The sequence below is a fragment of the Daucus carota genome, chromosome 7, assembly GCF_001625215.2.
Source record: "Daucus carota subsp. sativus chromosome 7, DH1 v3.0, whole genome shotgun sequence".
NCBI lineage: Eukaryota > Viridiplantae > Streptophyta > Magnoliopsida > Apiales > Apiaceae > Daucus > Daucus carota.
Genome location: NC_030387.2, coordinates 2,164,207 through 2,178,365, shown reverse-complemented (window position 1 = coordinate 2,178,365; position 14,159 = coordinate 2,164,207). Strand labels below are relative to the sequence as shown.

Sequence of the window (14,159 nt, the reverse complement as noted above, 5' to 3'; positions counted from 1 at the left end):
GATTAAAATAATTTATTTGAAACCATTAATGGCTTTGATGATGTATTTACCAAAGTTCTAACTCACAAACAAATCATAATTTCGAATTTTATTTTATTGAAAATTTTAATTTATTATTTATAAATTAAATTTTTTCACACCATTTAAAATATATTTAAAAAGTTTATAAATAATTAAAAAACTCCCGTGCCTTGCACGGGCTCTAAGCTAGTATGTATAATAGAAATAAATAATCACTATAAAAGCTACCGTGGCAAGTGTCCCCACTCCCTCTAGTCTCACTCCGTCCCTACAGACATATATCGATAAAAATAAAAACATGAAAATATGATAACATGACATGATATTATATATAAAATCCTCTGATGCAAATACAAATCAACCCCGAAAAGTATTATACTGAGAAGAATTTTTAACATGTGCTATAACTAGGGATGAGCAAAACTGAACCGGCACCAAAAAAAAGGAACCAAATTAGAACCAAAAAAATAAATCTAACGTGTAGGTTCGTTCTATAATAAAATTTCGGTCTAGTTCGGTCATCAAAAGAGATGAATTTCGATTTTCGATTTATTCCGTTTGGTCCATTTTTGGATCGAACTGACTGACCACTCCACGTGAGGCTCAAAAATTTTTCCTTACGAAAATATGAATGTTTTATAGATATCAAAAATAAGCATATAATATTTTATGAAAAATATGTCAAATATACACAAGATGATCAATAAAGAAGTTATCGTAATAGATGATGTCGCGAGGAATAGAACAATGCTACTAAATTACAAGCACGAAATAAAGGTCAAAAATAAGTCGTGACCAAAGTACCAGACAAGAGTTTAGTACTGCACAAGTAGTTTTGACATAAAAATAATGTTATTTCGTATTCTATTTTTATTTAATTAAATGGTTTATTATTAAAAAATTGCTTTTTATCATTTTAAATATTTTAAATATATTAAAAATAGAAATTATAAAATAAATAAAAATGTCTTGTGCATTGTACCGGGTATGAACTAGTTTACTAAACTCTGAGATATAAGAACTTTTTATTGATTTTGGAAAGGAACCAATGAGTTTGATAATATTGTTATTAAACGACTGAAATATAGGACCTTGTACAATTTTTGATAGTATTATCTTATATAATTAATATTATATATCTAGCAGAATATAGTTAATATCAGTATTATTAAATGCATATCTATAAAAAATTTAATATAGTATATAGATCTTGGTAAACATATTTACTAACTCTAAGATATAAGAACTTTGTGGATTTTAGATATGAGCTAAAGAAGTTTGGATGTGTTGTTATTAAATTCCCGAGATATAGGACCTCTTTGGATAGGAACTACTCCTTCCGTCCCATCCATTTCTTTATAGGACCTCTTTGGATAGGAACTACTTCTTCCGTCCCATCCATTTCTTTACACTTTCCTTTTTAAGGTGTACCACCCAATTCTTTACATTTCAAAACTTACCAAAAATAGTCAATGGGTCCCACCACTTCTCCACTTTTCTTTCCTTTTCACACTACTTTTACTCCACTATCTTCTTTTTATACATTAAAAATCAATGGGTCCCACCACTTTACCCACTTTTCTTCCTCTTTTCCACTATTTTATACATATTCCTTAACCTCCGTGCCCAACCCATTTGATAAGAAATAGGTGGGACGGAGGGAGTAATAAATTTTGGATAGTATGGGTATTAAATTCTACAAATAAAAGACCTCGTACAATTTTGAATAATATAGTTATCAAACTCATGAGATATAGTCATGACAAAGAAAAAAAACTCGAGATATAGTAATCTAAGTACAAGATCACATTTAATTATTAATGGTAGTTATGAAGCGGTGGAACATTTTCTCAACTACATATTAATATTAATTCGGTTTTTTCCTGATGTACTTACATTCTTTAATGATGGATCCCTTCATTCATAATAACTATACCAATCAAAGTATACCAAATTTAGAGTGGTGTATTGGATTGAGATTTTAAAGCATTTTTTTGCATTCATTAAATCCGAGGGTATTCGATTGGGATTGTTTGAAATCCATTAAAATCTTGAGGTATTCAATTGGGATTTTAAACTATGCTACAAAATCTAGTGGTATTCAATTGGGATTTTAAATTATGCTTTAAAATCCGATGGTATTCAATTGGGATTGTTTAAAATCCATTAAAATCTGATGGTATTCAAATGCTGATGGATTTTTTTTCATTTCATAAAATGATGGATTTTGTGGCATTCTTCAGTGTATTTTAAGTTTTTTGAAATCCCACCAAATTCAATGGGATTTTGAAGCATTGTGCTTAAATCCTATAAACTCTGCGACATTTTATCAAGAATCCGCAAAAAATCAAAATCCCATACAATCCATGAAAATCCATAGACTAAAAACAATGCATTAAAATCCCAATCGAATACACCCCCGTTAGAGATTAATTTGAGTGTTTAGCATGTGTTCATGGGCACACACTACAAAGATTCATAATAATTTCAACCAATGAGCTACTACCTCCATCCCAAATTAGATGATCTCGCTTACTTTGGACACACATTTAAGGTTCATCGATCGCATAATTATATTATTTATTTTTAAAATTTTATTTTAACATATAAAAATTAAAATATGAAATTTTCATCTACAAAATTAAATGATTGGTTTCTGAATATTGGGCGCGTTGGTGTAGTGGTTCAAACTCTTGGCTTCTCCGACAAAGATCATGAGTTCCAACCACCCGATGTGCACGTGTTGTAACTTGAAAAAAAATGTTATGGGGAAATTTTCCGTTGAATTTTTACATATTCTTTATTTTTTTTTGATTATAATATATTTTATCCATTTTTAATTAATATTTTAAATTAATCGGAGATGACCCATATTCCCATCTTTGAAATTTGAATATCGTTGATGCTCTTTTATCCGAAGTACTCATAAACAGAAAATCCCTTCATTAATTACTCTATAGGTAAGTCCCTGATTAATACTGCATTCATTAATGTACTGTAACTACTTATCCCCTACCAAATTCATAATCTACTCCTACTATTACTAGCACAATAATAAAAAGTAATAACTGTATGCATTTATTAATGAACGAAATACAATCTATAAATACCACTCATATTTGCATGCAAAGTTCAACACCAATATCACCATATCAAGTCATCGCTACACTTGAGTTCTGCAGATTTCTCTCATTTTGCAACTCAAGAAAACCCTTAAAACGTAGTTATTAATCAAGTGGATATTTACATAGAAAAAATGGCCCTTAATCTTGAAAATAATATACCTTTTTCCATTCTGGTGATCAACTTAACCCTAATTTTTATGCAGATATCCCTGAGTTTTGGACAGGGTTTTGCACCTGCCTTAGTGTCACAGGGGTAAGTTCTCACCCTTAACTTTTTGCCCCTGCGCGGCCTGCCCTTAACACAGCGCTCACAGAATGCCCACGAGCGTCCACGAAATGCCCCTGTTGCGTCCACGTAGCGCCTCCGAGTCTAAGAACAGTCAGCCTTTCCCCAACACAACCCCGTGTGTGCAAGTGTGTTTAATTACCAAGCAAATGTAAACACATAACAACAATATACAGGCAAACTAGCCCAACCTTTTATTGCCCCAACAATTCAAGGATACAACCCAAATATATGCTTACAGACTTGCCTACTGCCTAGCATACAAAATATTACAAGTGCAGGTCCGTTTGAACTTGTAAAATAGCCTAGTACACCAAGTACTATCATCCACAATATTTAGAATGCCTATCTAAATATTTTAAATACACTCCAGGCGCCCCCAAGGCGTTTCCCGCGCGCCCAAGGGCTCCAGCGCCTATGCAGAGCAGTTGTGGCAGTTACCAGCGGTTATGAGCAGTTCCAAGCAGTTTCTTTGCCCCACTCAGCCTTCTTTTTAGCCATCCAACTCAGCCCACATTAACCCACCAATTTGGGCCTTCAAGTCCATCTGATTTAGCCCACAAACACTTAGCAATAGTGTCCAGACGCCCATAGGACGCAGCCCGAGCGCCTATGCACGCAACTCCAACTTTGGCCCAAGTGCATCCCTCACTTGGCCTGAGCATCCTGCCCAATTTACTAAGCCCAAGACTCCAACTCTTTAGCACTTAAATTCCCACAATTTACCCCAAGCATCCATCAGCCCGGGTTAATTCCACCCTTCAGGCGCCGTCGCCCACCAGCGCCCTACCTGCGCTCTACCTGCGCCTGGTCGCTGCCCAGCTCAGCGACCGCCCTTGGAGTCGCCCCAACACTCCAAGTCCAAAATTCGATAAAACCACACAAGGGTCTTACAAACCCTCCCACCACTGAGAGTTTGATGTCCTCATCAAAACCAAAACCATCTTGAGAAATCCGTCTCCCAAATGTAGCAAACCAACACCCCAAACCCGAGGCTACAAGTCCATCTGCTGCCTTGCTACTCAATAAACTCAGCTACCATAAGCTCAGCTAACCTTACAAAGTTCCCAACTTTTCTTTTTACATCCAAGTCACCAATGCCTCACTGATGACTAAGTGCAGGCGCCCCGCCACCTACACTACCCCTCAAAATAGTCTAAGTCCCAGCTGTGTCCCCAACCCTTGGAGACATTGACTCGGGTCCAACCAGAAAACCATCAAGCACACTATCAAGCTCAAGTGACTCGCCCACCCTAGGCTCAATCCCACAGATTATGTCGCCCACAAGAACCTGAACAGCCCCACACTTGCTTATCTTCTGTTTACCCTTATCAACCTTATTCGGAACAGCCTTCACAAAACATGGACACCCCGTGTCCCAAATCATAACACCACCAAGGTGCATCATGACAGCAGTATTGGTCTTCACCATAAAATCAATACCAAGAATGCAGTCAAAATCATCTAAGGCAACAACATGAAAGTTGAACTTACCTTTCCAATCCCCGATTGTCAAGTCCACACTTGAACAGCCCCGAATCCTTTGCAACTCAGAATTAGCCGTCTTAATCTGATTTGTACTCGGCGCCAAACTCAACCCCAGCTCATTTGCACAGTCCGTCGAAATGAAGCTATTTGTGGCACCCGTGTCCACCAAAGCCATCGCAGCCACCCCATTCACTAAGGCCTTGACATACATTAGTCCATCCCCCTCCACGGATTTTTCGGTCCTTAGCACTACCAAACGCAAGATGTTAGCCCTCACCATAGGCCCCTCGCTTTCACTATTATTTTCCTCATTCTGCTCCTCCACACGTAGAGCATTCACTTTTTCCTTCCTTGGGCAGTTCCTAGCATAATGTGGTCCGTCACATATGAAACAACCCTTGTCGCCCTCCCTTGGAGCGTATTTCCCATCCTTAGCGTCCCCAGCGCCATTTCCCTTGTCCTTCTTCTTGAACCTGCCCTCATCCTTGTGATTCTTGCCACTGTTTTTACCCCTTTCAGCGTCACCCGAACCAGCCTGCTTGTAGTCCACCAAACTATCAGCAGCAGCCACAGCAGATGGCAAGTCTTTCACAGCCTGCCTTCTCAATTCTGCCTGCGCCCAAGGCTTTAGACCGGCCAAGAAATTGAACAACTTGTCTTCATCCGACATGTTCTTTATATCCAACAACAAAGAACTGAATTCTTTCACATAATCTCGAACAGATCCCGTTTGTTTGAGATTCCTTAAACTTTCTCTAGCAAGCCAAGAAGCATTAAGTGGCATTCCTTCTACAATGCCTCAAAAGTGGTTATCACCGGCCTGTCCACACTCGCATCACCATCCGTACGAGTCCGCCACCACAATTTTGCATCGCCAACCAAATACATACTCGTGATTGAAACTTGCTCCCTTTCATCAATATGGGCAGCCTTGAAGTACTGCTCCATGTCCCACAAAAAGTTCTCCAGATCCTTTGCAACCCGTGCGCCACCATAGGACTTCGGTTCTGGAATTTTCACCTTAGAGTGCCCCTCCCTAGCACTGCTAAACATGTTGCTTGCCACGGCCCCCTTCATGATTGTAAGTTCGTCTCCCAACTTCTTCACTTGATCCTTCAAGCCATCAGAAGAAGCAGCAACCGTAGCAAAGAGATCAACAAACTTATTCTCATTTGAAGCCGAGACACCCGCAACCATTTCCTTAAACTCAGCAAGTTCGGTCCGTAGAACTTGAATCTGATTCGCCAAACAAATTTCATCAGGGTTCACAGGAGTTCCCACGAATTCCTCCAACCTTGCAACCCTTTCTCCCAGAGAATTTCCACCAGCCATGATTCGATATCCCACAATCTAACAACACAGCTCTGATACCAGTTGTCACAGGGGTAAGTTCTCACCCTTAACTTTTTGCCCCTGCGCGGCCTGCCCTTAACACAGCGCTCACAGAATGCCCACGAGCGTCCACGAAATGCCCCTGTTGCGTCCACGTAGCGCCTCCGAGTCTAAGAACAGTCAGCCTTTCCCCAACACAACCCCGTGTGTGCAAGTGTGTTTAATTACCAAGCAAATGTAAACACACAACAACAATATACAGGCAAACTAGCCCAACCTTTTATTGCCCCAACAATTCAAGGATACAACCCAAATATATGCTTACAGACTTGCCTACTGCCTAGCATACAAAATATTACAAGTGCAGGTCCGTTTGAACTTGTAAAATAGCCTAGTACACCAAGTACTATCATCCACAATATTTAGAATGCCTATCTAAATATTTTAAATACACTCCAGGCGCCCCCAAGGCGTTTCCCGCGCGCCCAAGGGCTCCAGCGCCTATGCAGAGCAGTTGTGGCAGTTACCAGCGGTTATGAGCAGTTCCAAGCAGTTTCTTTGCCCCACTCAGCCTTCTTTTTAGCCATCCAACTCAGCCCACATTAACCCACCAATTTGGGCCTTCAAGTCCATCTGATTTAGCCCACAAACACTTAGCAATAGTGTCCAGACGCCCATAGGACGCAGCCCGAGCGCCTATGCACGCAACTCCAACTTTGGCCCAAGTGCATCCCTCACTTGGCCTGAGCATCCTGCCCAATTTACTAAGCCCAAGACTCCAACTCTTTAGCACTTAGATTCCCACAATTTACCCCAAGCATCCATCAGCCCGGGTTAATTCCACCCTTCAGGCGCCGTCGCCCACCAGCGCCCTACCTGCGCTCTACCTGCGCCTGGTCGCTGCCCAGCTCAGCGACCGCCCTTGGAGTCGCCCCAACACTCCAAGTCCAAAATTCGATAAAACCACACAAGGGTCTTACACTTAGCTACATGGTATGGACCCCCTGATGGTCCTGGAAGTGGTAATAAACTCATTTTCAATTATTGCTTAACAACACTATATTTTTATAAATCTACATGTTTGTGAGACCCTTGCTTATATATTTTATTTATGATATATGAATATATGAATATAGGAGGAGCCTGCGGATTTGACACATGCAGATGTTGGACAAGCTCCATACTCAAGCATGATATCTGCCGGAAATGCCAAGATCTTCCTCTCAGGACATGGCTGTGGTCAGTGTTTTCAGGTAAATTACCATCAATTTCTTCTTCTCGTATCGAATACATCATTATTATAATTATATTGACATGAAAAAACTGATCATTATGCAGGTCCAATGCTCAGCTGAACAATGCTCGGGCCAACCAATCACTGTGACCATCACAGATGAATGTCCTGGAGCTTGTAACAACGTACCATTTCATTTCGACTTGAGTGGCCATGCTTTCGGGGCAATGGCTAAACCTGGGCAAGAAAATAATCTCCGCCAACTAGGACAAGTTGATATCCAATTCAGAAGGTACTAAAAAGTACAATTTCCATCAATTTGTACCTGTTTCATCAGGTTTTCTGATCTTTTACTGTGTTTAATTTCCAGGGTGTCATGCAACTATCAAGGTGCAAACATTGCGTTCAAAATCGACCAACATATCAATCCAAACTATTTTGCTTGTGCAATTGAAAGCATCAATGGAGACGGTGACATTGGCTCTATGCAACTCAAACCGGCAAACTCTGACTGGATTCCAATGCAACAATCCTGGGGTGCAACATGGAGTGCTAACATCAACCCTTCAACTCAAGGCCCACTTTCCTTCAGAATTACTACCTCATCTGGAAAATCACTACGCCATATATGGTCTACGGCAACATCCAAAAAAAAATGTTAAAAATGCTTTAAAATGTTGCTATAAGGTTTAAGGCAACATTTTTGTCAAAATAGTGGGTGTTGGATATCGGCTTGTAGCCTTAGAGCGTAAGCCAACATATTTTAACAAGCTACGGCAACACCCAAAAAATGTAGTGTTAGGTCCATATGGCTACATTTTGTTTATAATAGCAACACCAAAGTGGGTGTTGCCATAAGATCTATGGCAACACAGTTCATTTTTCAGCAACAAAAGGTTGATGTTGCCATTAATTATGCAATAGCAACATCTTACTCACTCTATGGTAACATCCATTTTCTAACACTGATCAGGTTTTAGAAACATTTTTTATTAAATATGGCAACACCTTTATTGAAGAAATTTTGACATGTTCTTATCTAAAATGTAACATCCCAAAACAAATCAAGCCAACTAATCACAAATTCAGATTCAACCATAAACCAAACATCCAAAATTTGCAACCATAATTCAACCATCCAAGTAAAATAGCAGTTCAAAGTCTTAAAATTCCTACGTCATCATGCATTACATTACAAGTTAAACTTTGCAAAATATGATTAGAGTATCTAAGTGCATCACACATCAAGTCAAGTAGTGTCCGTGGTGGCTGTGTTCGCTCCACTTGCAGAGGCATCATACGTCGGCTCGACACTGAGGTCTTGAATATCAATCTTGAGGTCTGGATTCTTTTCTGCCAACTTGGGCACCATTGCCTTGACATTCTCCCGAACCTTCTGATCCATTTTTTCTTCCATCTCTTGAGCAAGTTGTTCTCGGATCTTTTCTGTCAAACTGGCCAACACCTGATCAGAGATAGTAGCCTCAGTGTGTGTCACAGATTTCCCCTTTGCTTCCCTTCTCTGAATAAGTCTACCTAGTAGGTACGAGCGGCTGTGTTTCTTGTCACCATATACAAGTTTGTTAGCATCCTCAACGGTTCCTGTTTTAAGAAGTTTTTCAACATCTTCCTACAATAAGGATGTTAAACAATATCACAATCTTACTAAAGTACATCAGGATATAAAAATAGAAACTGTAGGCACACATGTTATATTTTACATATATATACTAATACAAAACTCACAATCTTTTTTTCAACCGCATCAGTAGGTAGCTTATACTCTCGTGCAGAGTCTCTTTTGCGTGTTTTCACATAAATGTCAGCATCTGATATTGGTGGTGCTGGTTCATCCGGTTTAGCCGCCTGTTCCCTTGCAATTGCCTTGCATATAAAACACCAATACCATAATCAATAAAAAAAAGAAGGCATAAACATAACCTTACAACACCACAGTGAGTATTTAAAACTGGTACTTCTCACCCACAACAAAACTTAGGCATATTAGCTACCAATAAATTAACTAAATCTATATCACTATTTATTTTACCTTTTACCAATAAATTGCCAAATTATACCAACTTTCAATTTTAGACAGATTAATTTCTAAAACTTACAAAGCGAGGCTAATTGCTGACATACCATTTTGTGGCAGACTTGGGCGAAACTCCTAGGCCCGACGGTATGTGTTTCACTTACAAAGCTTCGAGCCCTTATATTTTTTATCGCCTTGTCCTATGGAGGGCAAAAAAGAACAAATCAAAACGCATAATTAATATAAGTGATGCATTGGCAAATAAGAGGAATTCTTACCTTTATTTTTTCATCAGCCCAATAAATTAAAAGCATTTTAAAATCTTTCAAAGGGACATCCCTCGGCCTGTTCTCGAGCCTCTCCTCATCAGTACCATACTTACTATAATGTTCCCTCTTGATGCGAGCTTTGTATGCCCTAAACTGATCACGCATCGTTGTCATTACCCATTTATAACCCTCCTCAGGAATGATGTATTTATCCTAAAATAATGTAGGGGAATTTTATTTGTCAGAAGATATATATTTCATAATGCAGATGTAGATTAAAGTGGTAAAAAATAAAAATATTATGTTACCTTCACATACTGCCATAGGATGTCTTTTTCAGGAACTTCACTCCAACTACGACATGTTAGAGAAACAAACTCCCTTACCGTTGTTCCTAAGAAATTGCTGAACTCAGATAGCAAATGATCGTCATCATCTGATATAGGTTGGCCTAGATCCGACAGCTTGATCTCCTTCTTCTCACCTCGCGTATGGACATGACCTAGTTTGGATTTTCCTCTCTTTCTCTTCTCTACTTCAGTTGGTGCATCTGATATACATCATATAAAAGCACTGTAAAAATATAATTTAAGCAACTAGAATTCACAACTAAACTAAACTATAATTTCAGTTGGCTTTACCACTTTCTGGTTGGGACTCTTGATTTTCTGGTTGGGATTGGGACTGCAGGATCGCAGCCTGCTTTTCTTGCTCACGTAACTCCAAATATTTCTCCATTGAACCAGGAGCACTACTTTTTAGCAGCTTGAGCTTCTCCACAGTAGGAACATTATTTGATTCATCATTTCTCTACAAAATGATAGTATATAAAATAGATATACTTATCATATATTTATAATTTAGGTGAAATTGATAAAGAAATTCAACTGCAGAATAAAAGGTTGCAACCTGATGATCAGTCTGAACCCCAACTCTTTTCACTTCCTTGTCACATGGCTTAGGCATTTTAGATGCTCTGGAACGAGTTCTGGGCCCGTCAGTTTGAACCACAACTCTCTTGGCCTTTTTCTTTGCCTAAACAAAATATACATGTTTATAGTAAATTTTGGAAATTAAAAGATGCTAGAACAAATTTTGTGAAAAAATCACAAAAATATACCTTTGACGCAACTATATCCTCTTCATGATCACTCTGTTGCTCTTGGTCATTCTCAGGGCACATATATTCACTTCCATCTTCATCACTCAACACATTATTGGGTTTGTCTTCATTCAGTAGTTGGACAGAATTCCTAGTCCTCCGCTTTAAACCAAGTTCCTCAAAAATTTTCTCGTTTTCCTCAATGTTTCTAATTCGACGCATTTCATACTCATTCACTTCACCTTCATGGACTTCCCCAGCTCCTTCCACCAAATCCTCATGTACCGGAAGAATCTCAAATCTTTTCATATATTCATCCAATCCCATCAGTCCACCTTCCCGCTCTGTTGAAATTGCATCTTCCCGCTCTGTTGACTTCAAATCTTCACCAGCCTTTTTTGTTGGAATTACAGAAGTAGAACTTATTCGTTTTTCCTTCCGAGACTTGTTCAACCTTCGTTCCTTCTCCTGATTGATTTCCTTTATAGTCACAAATTGACGCTTTTTAGGAATCCTCTGCATAGCCTTAACAGGGCATGTTTTTGGCCTTACAATAACATGAGGTTGCATTTGCTTCACCGGCTTGACACTGCTATCAACATCACAGTCAATATACAAGTCCAAAGAAGAAGAATCAGTCGTGAGAATAACCTCATTTATATCCGCATCATTACACAATAATGCCCACTTATTTTTTTCCTCTGCTCTCATATAAACCCCACCAATCTCTTTATAGCCTATCTCTAGCACCCACTCCATCAGTACAGAATATGAAAACAGATCAAGATCATGGACATCGTAAATTACTTCCTCCCCTCCAACATACTTGTCTTTGGTGAAATACCCCTTGTGATGCAGCCGGAAACTCATACCATTACATGCCATCCTGTAGTTAATCAAAACAGTCAGCACAAATAGAATAAAAAAATTGATGCAGATGATTAAAAAAACAAGGACATATTACAATGAAGCATATAACTAAAAAAACAAGGACATATAACTAAAATAATGAAGCAGTTTGTCAAAAAAAATAATGAAGCATATAACTAAATATAAAAGAACAAGAACATGTTTATAAGCTAGCTATATATCTACTATATTTTCAGTATATTTTAATATTAATTCTTTTAATATAAGATTATATTAGATAATTACTCACTATTAATGTTGTTTCTTCAGCTACAAATTCTCTTGTTGGGACATCTGCTCTAGACCAGCTACCTTCATCTTCACCATCTTCATTTTCTATTAATGAATGATAACCTGAAGTCTCATGTGTAAACTGCCCATTAATGTCATAAAACTCTGCTGACAGCCTCTTGACAGGATAGTAAAATTGTTTTTCAATAGGATCTTGAATGTAAAACAATTGATGGGCTTGTGTTGACATAACAAAAGGGTCATTTTTATGACAAATCTTGTTAAAGTTGACTCGAGTGAACCCTAAGGAATCCTTGTCAGCAACATACCATGTACACCTAAATAAAACAAAACTAGAAGCCCCCCAATAATCAACTTCAATTATCTCTTCAATGGAACCAAAATAATGAACATCACCAACTGTTGGGTTCTGGTCCTTGGAACTAGCAAAGCTGGAGGTTAAGGCAGTTAAGTAAACACCGCTGTTTTGTGTTGTGCATATATTATCCCTTTTCTTCGTATGGAACCTATATCCATTCACAACATAACCACTATATCGCTTCGCTGCTCGATTAGGACCTCTGGCTAAGGATGACAATTCCCTTGAAACATTCTCTTTTTTCGCAATTTCATTCCTAAACCAATCAACTAATTCATCAGTGTGTGTTCTTGCTCTCTTGAATCTGTTGGACTTCACATTTTGGTCAAATAATGCATGATGTTTCCTACAATTTTAGACGATAACAATATGTCAATAGATGTAAGATAATAAAATATTTAATTTACTAATTTAATAGGTTACAGACTTACTTAATCAACTCTTCTACATCCTTGTCATCATAGTTAAATAAAACATAACGATGAGCTTTGATCCATACATCTTCAGGTAGATGAATAGATTTCCCCATTTTATTCCTCCCTGAACCAATAGCATATCCACCAGTTTTTGAATTTAAGCTTCTGTATTCATTTGATGACTTTGTTTGGCTGTCACATAGGAATCTTGCACAGAATGTAAGACATTCATCAGCGAGGTATCCTTCAGCCATCGACCCTTCTGGCTTACTCCTATTGCGAACGTATCGCTTCAATTTACCTAGGTATCTCTCAACTGAGTACATCCATCTTTGATGAACTGGGCCGCCAAGCTCAATTTCATTACAGAGATGTATTGGTAAGTGCACCATAATGTCAAAGAATGCAGGAGGGAAAGTCATTTCTAGTTGACAAATTATTTCAATAATATCCTGCTGAAGTTTCTTTATATCCTCCACCTCAATTACCTTGGAACATATTTTCCGAAGAAATTCACCGAGTCTAATTAACGGAACTGCAACCTCGGGCTTCAGTGCCTTTTTAACAGCAATTTCTAATAAGTATTGCATAATAATATGTGCATCGTGACTCTTGTACCCGACAATCTTTCTATCTTGGACACATTTTCTAATATTAGAAGCAAACCCGTACGGAAACTTTGCATTTTCAAATACTGAACAAAATATATCCTTCTCTTTGTTTGTCATGTCAAAATTTGCTGCCCTGATCTCGAGATGCTTTCCATCAGTAGAGGTGATAGGATGAAGGACCTTTCTAATTCCGAGTTCTTGCAAATCTAATTGTGCATTTAAATGATCTTTAGTTTTACCAGGAATATTTAACAATGTACACAAATGGCAACATCATGCCCCGATGTTGCCATACATCATTTTTTTTCGATTTTGGTCACCTAAGGCTACATTTTAGGTGGCAACATAGCCATTGGGTGTTGCAGTAAGCCATATATGGCGTAGTGAATCTATCGAAGTTGTTAACGCAGTTCCAGCGAACTGGGCTGCTGGGGCAAAATATATTTCGAATACCAATTTTTGAGTTTCTGATTAGCCTATAATCCCTTAATGGCGGATTGTTTATCCAGTTAGGGGGCCATATTTATTGCATGATTAAAACATTGTTACAACATTAAATTGCAGAAAAAAGAAGCTAATGGATCTTTCTTTCAAGTTTCATGTATTTTACTTTTGTGTGCGTTTTTGTCATTTGCAGCCACTCCCACTCAATCACAATAATTTATTTATGACAAATGGAAATTGTAATGCATTTCAAGCATGAAAGTTTATAAATTTAGAC

General features: G+C 38.3%; 2 protein-coding genes across 2 annotated transcripts; one reads left to right on the top strand and one right to left on the bottom strand.

Moving 5' to 3' along the window:
- Positions 1-7,247: 7,247 nt before the first annotated feature.
- Positions 7,248-8,148, top strand: LOC108194406 (expansin-B18-like). The gene is made up of 4 exons (XM_064081341.1): positions 7,248-7,274; positions 7,389-7,505; positions 7,591-7,778; positions 7,857-8,148. The coding sequence occupies exons 1-4, from the start codon at positions 7,248-7,250 to the stop codon at positions 8,146-8,148; spliced, it is 624 nt and encodes a 207-aa protein (XP_063937411.1).
- Positions 8,149-8,612: 464 nt separating this feature from the next.
- On the bottom strand, positions 8,613-10,593 carry LOC135148040 (uncharacterized). The gene is made up of 6 exons (XM_064082197.1): positions 10,432-10,593; positions 10,099-10,340; positions 9,800-10,003; positions 9,629-9,721; positions 9,233-9,370; positions 8,613-9,116 (listed from the first exon to the last, which is right to left on the bottom strand). The coding sequence occupies exons 1-6, from the start codon at positions 10,526-10,528 to the stop codon at positions 8,736-8,738; spliced, it is 1,155 nt and encodes a 384-aa protein (XP_063938267.1). The 5' UTR covers positions 10,529-10,593; the 3' UTR covers positions 8,613-8,735.
- Between the last annotated feature and the right edge of the window lie 3,566 nt (positions 10,594-14,159).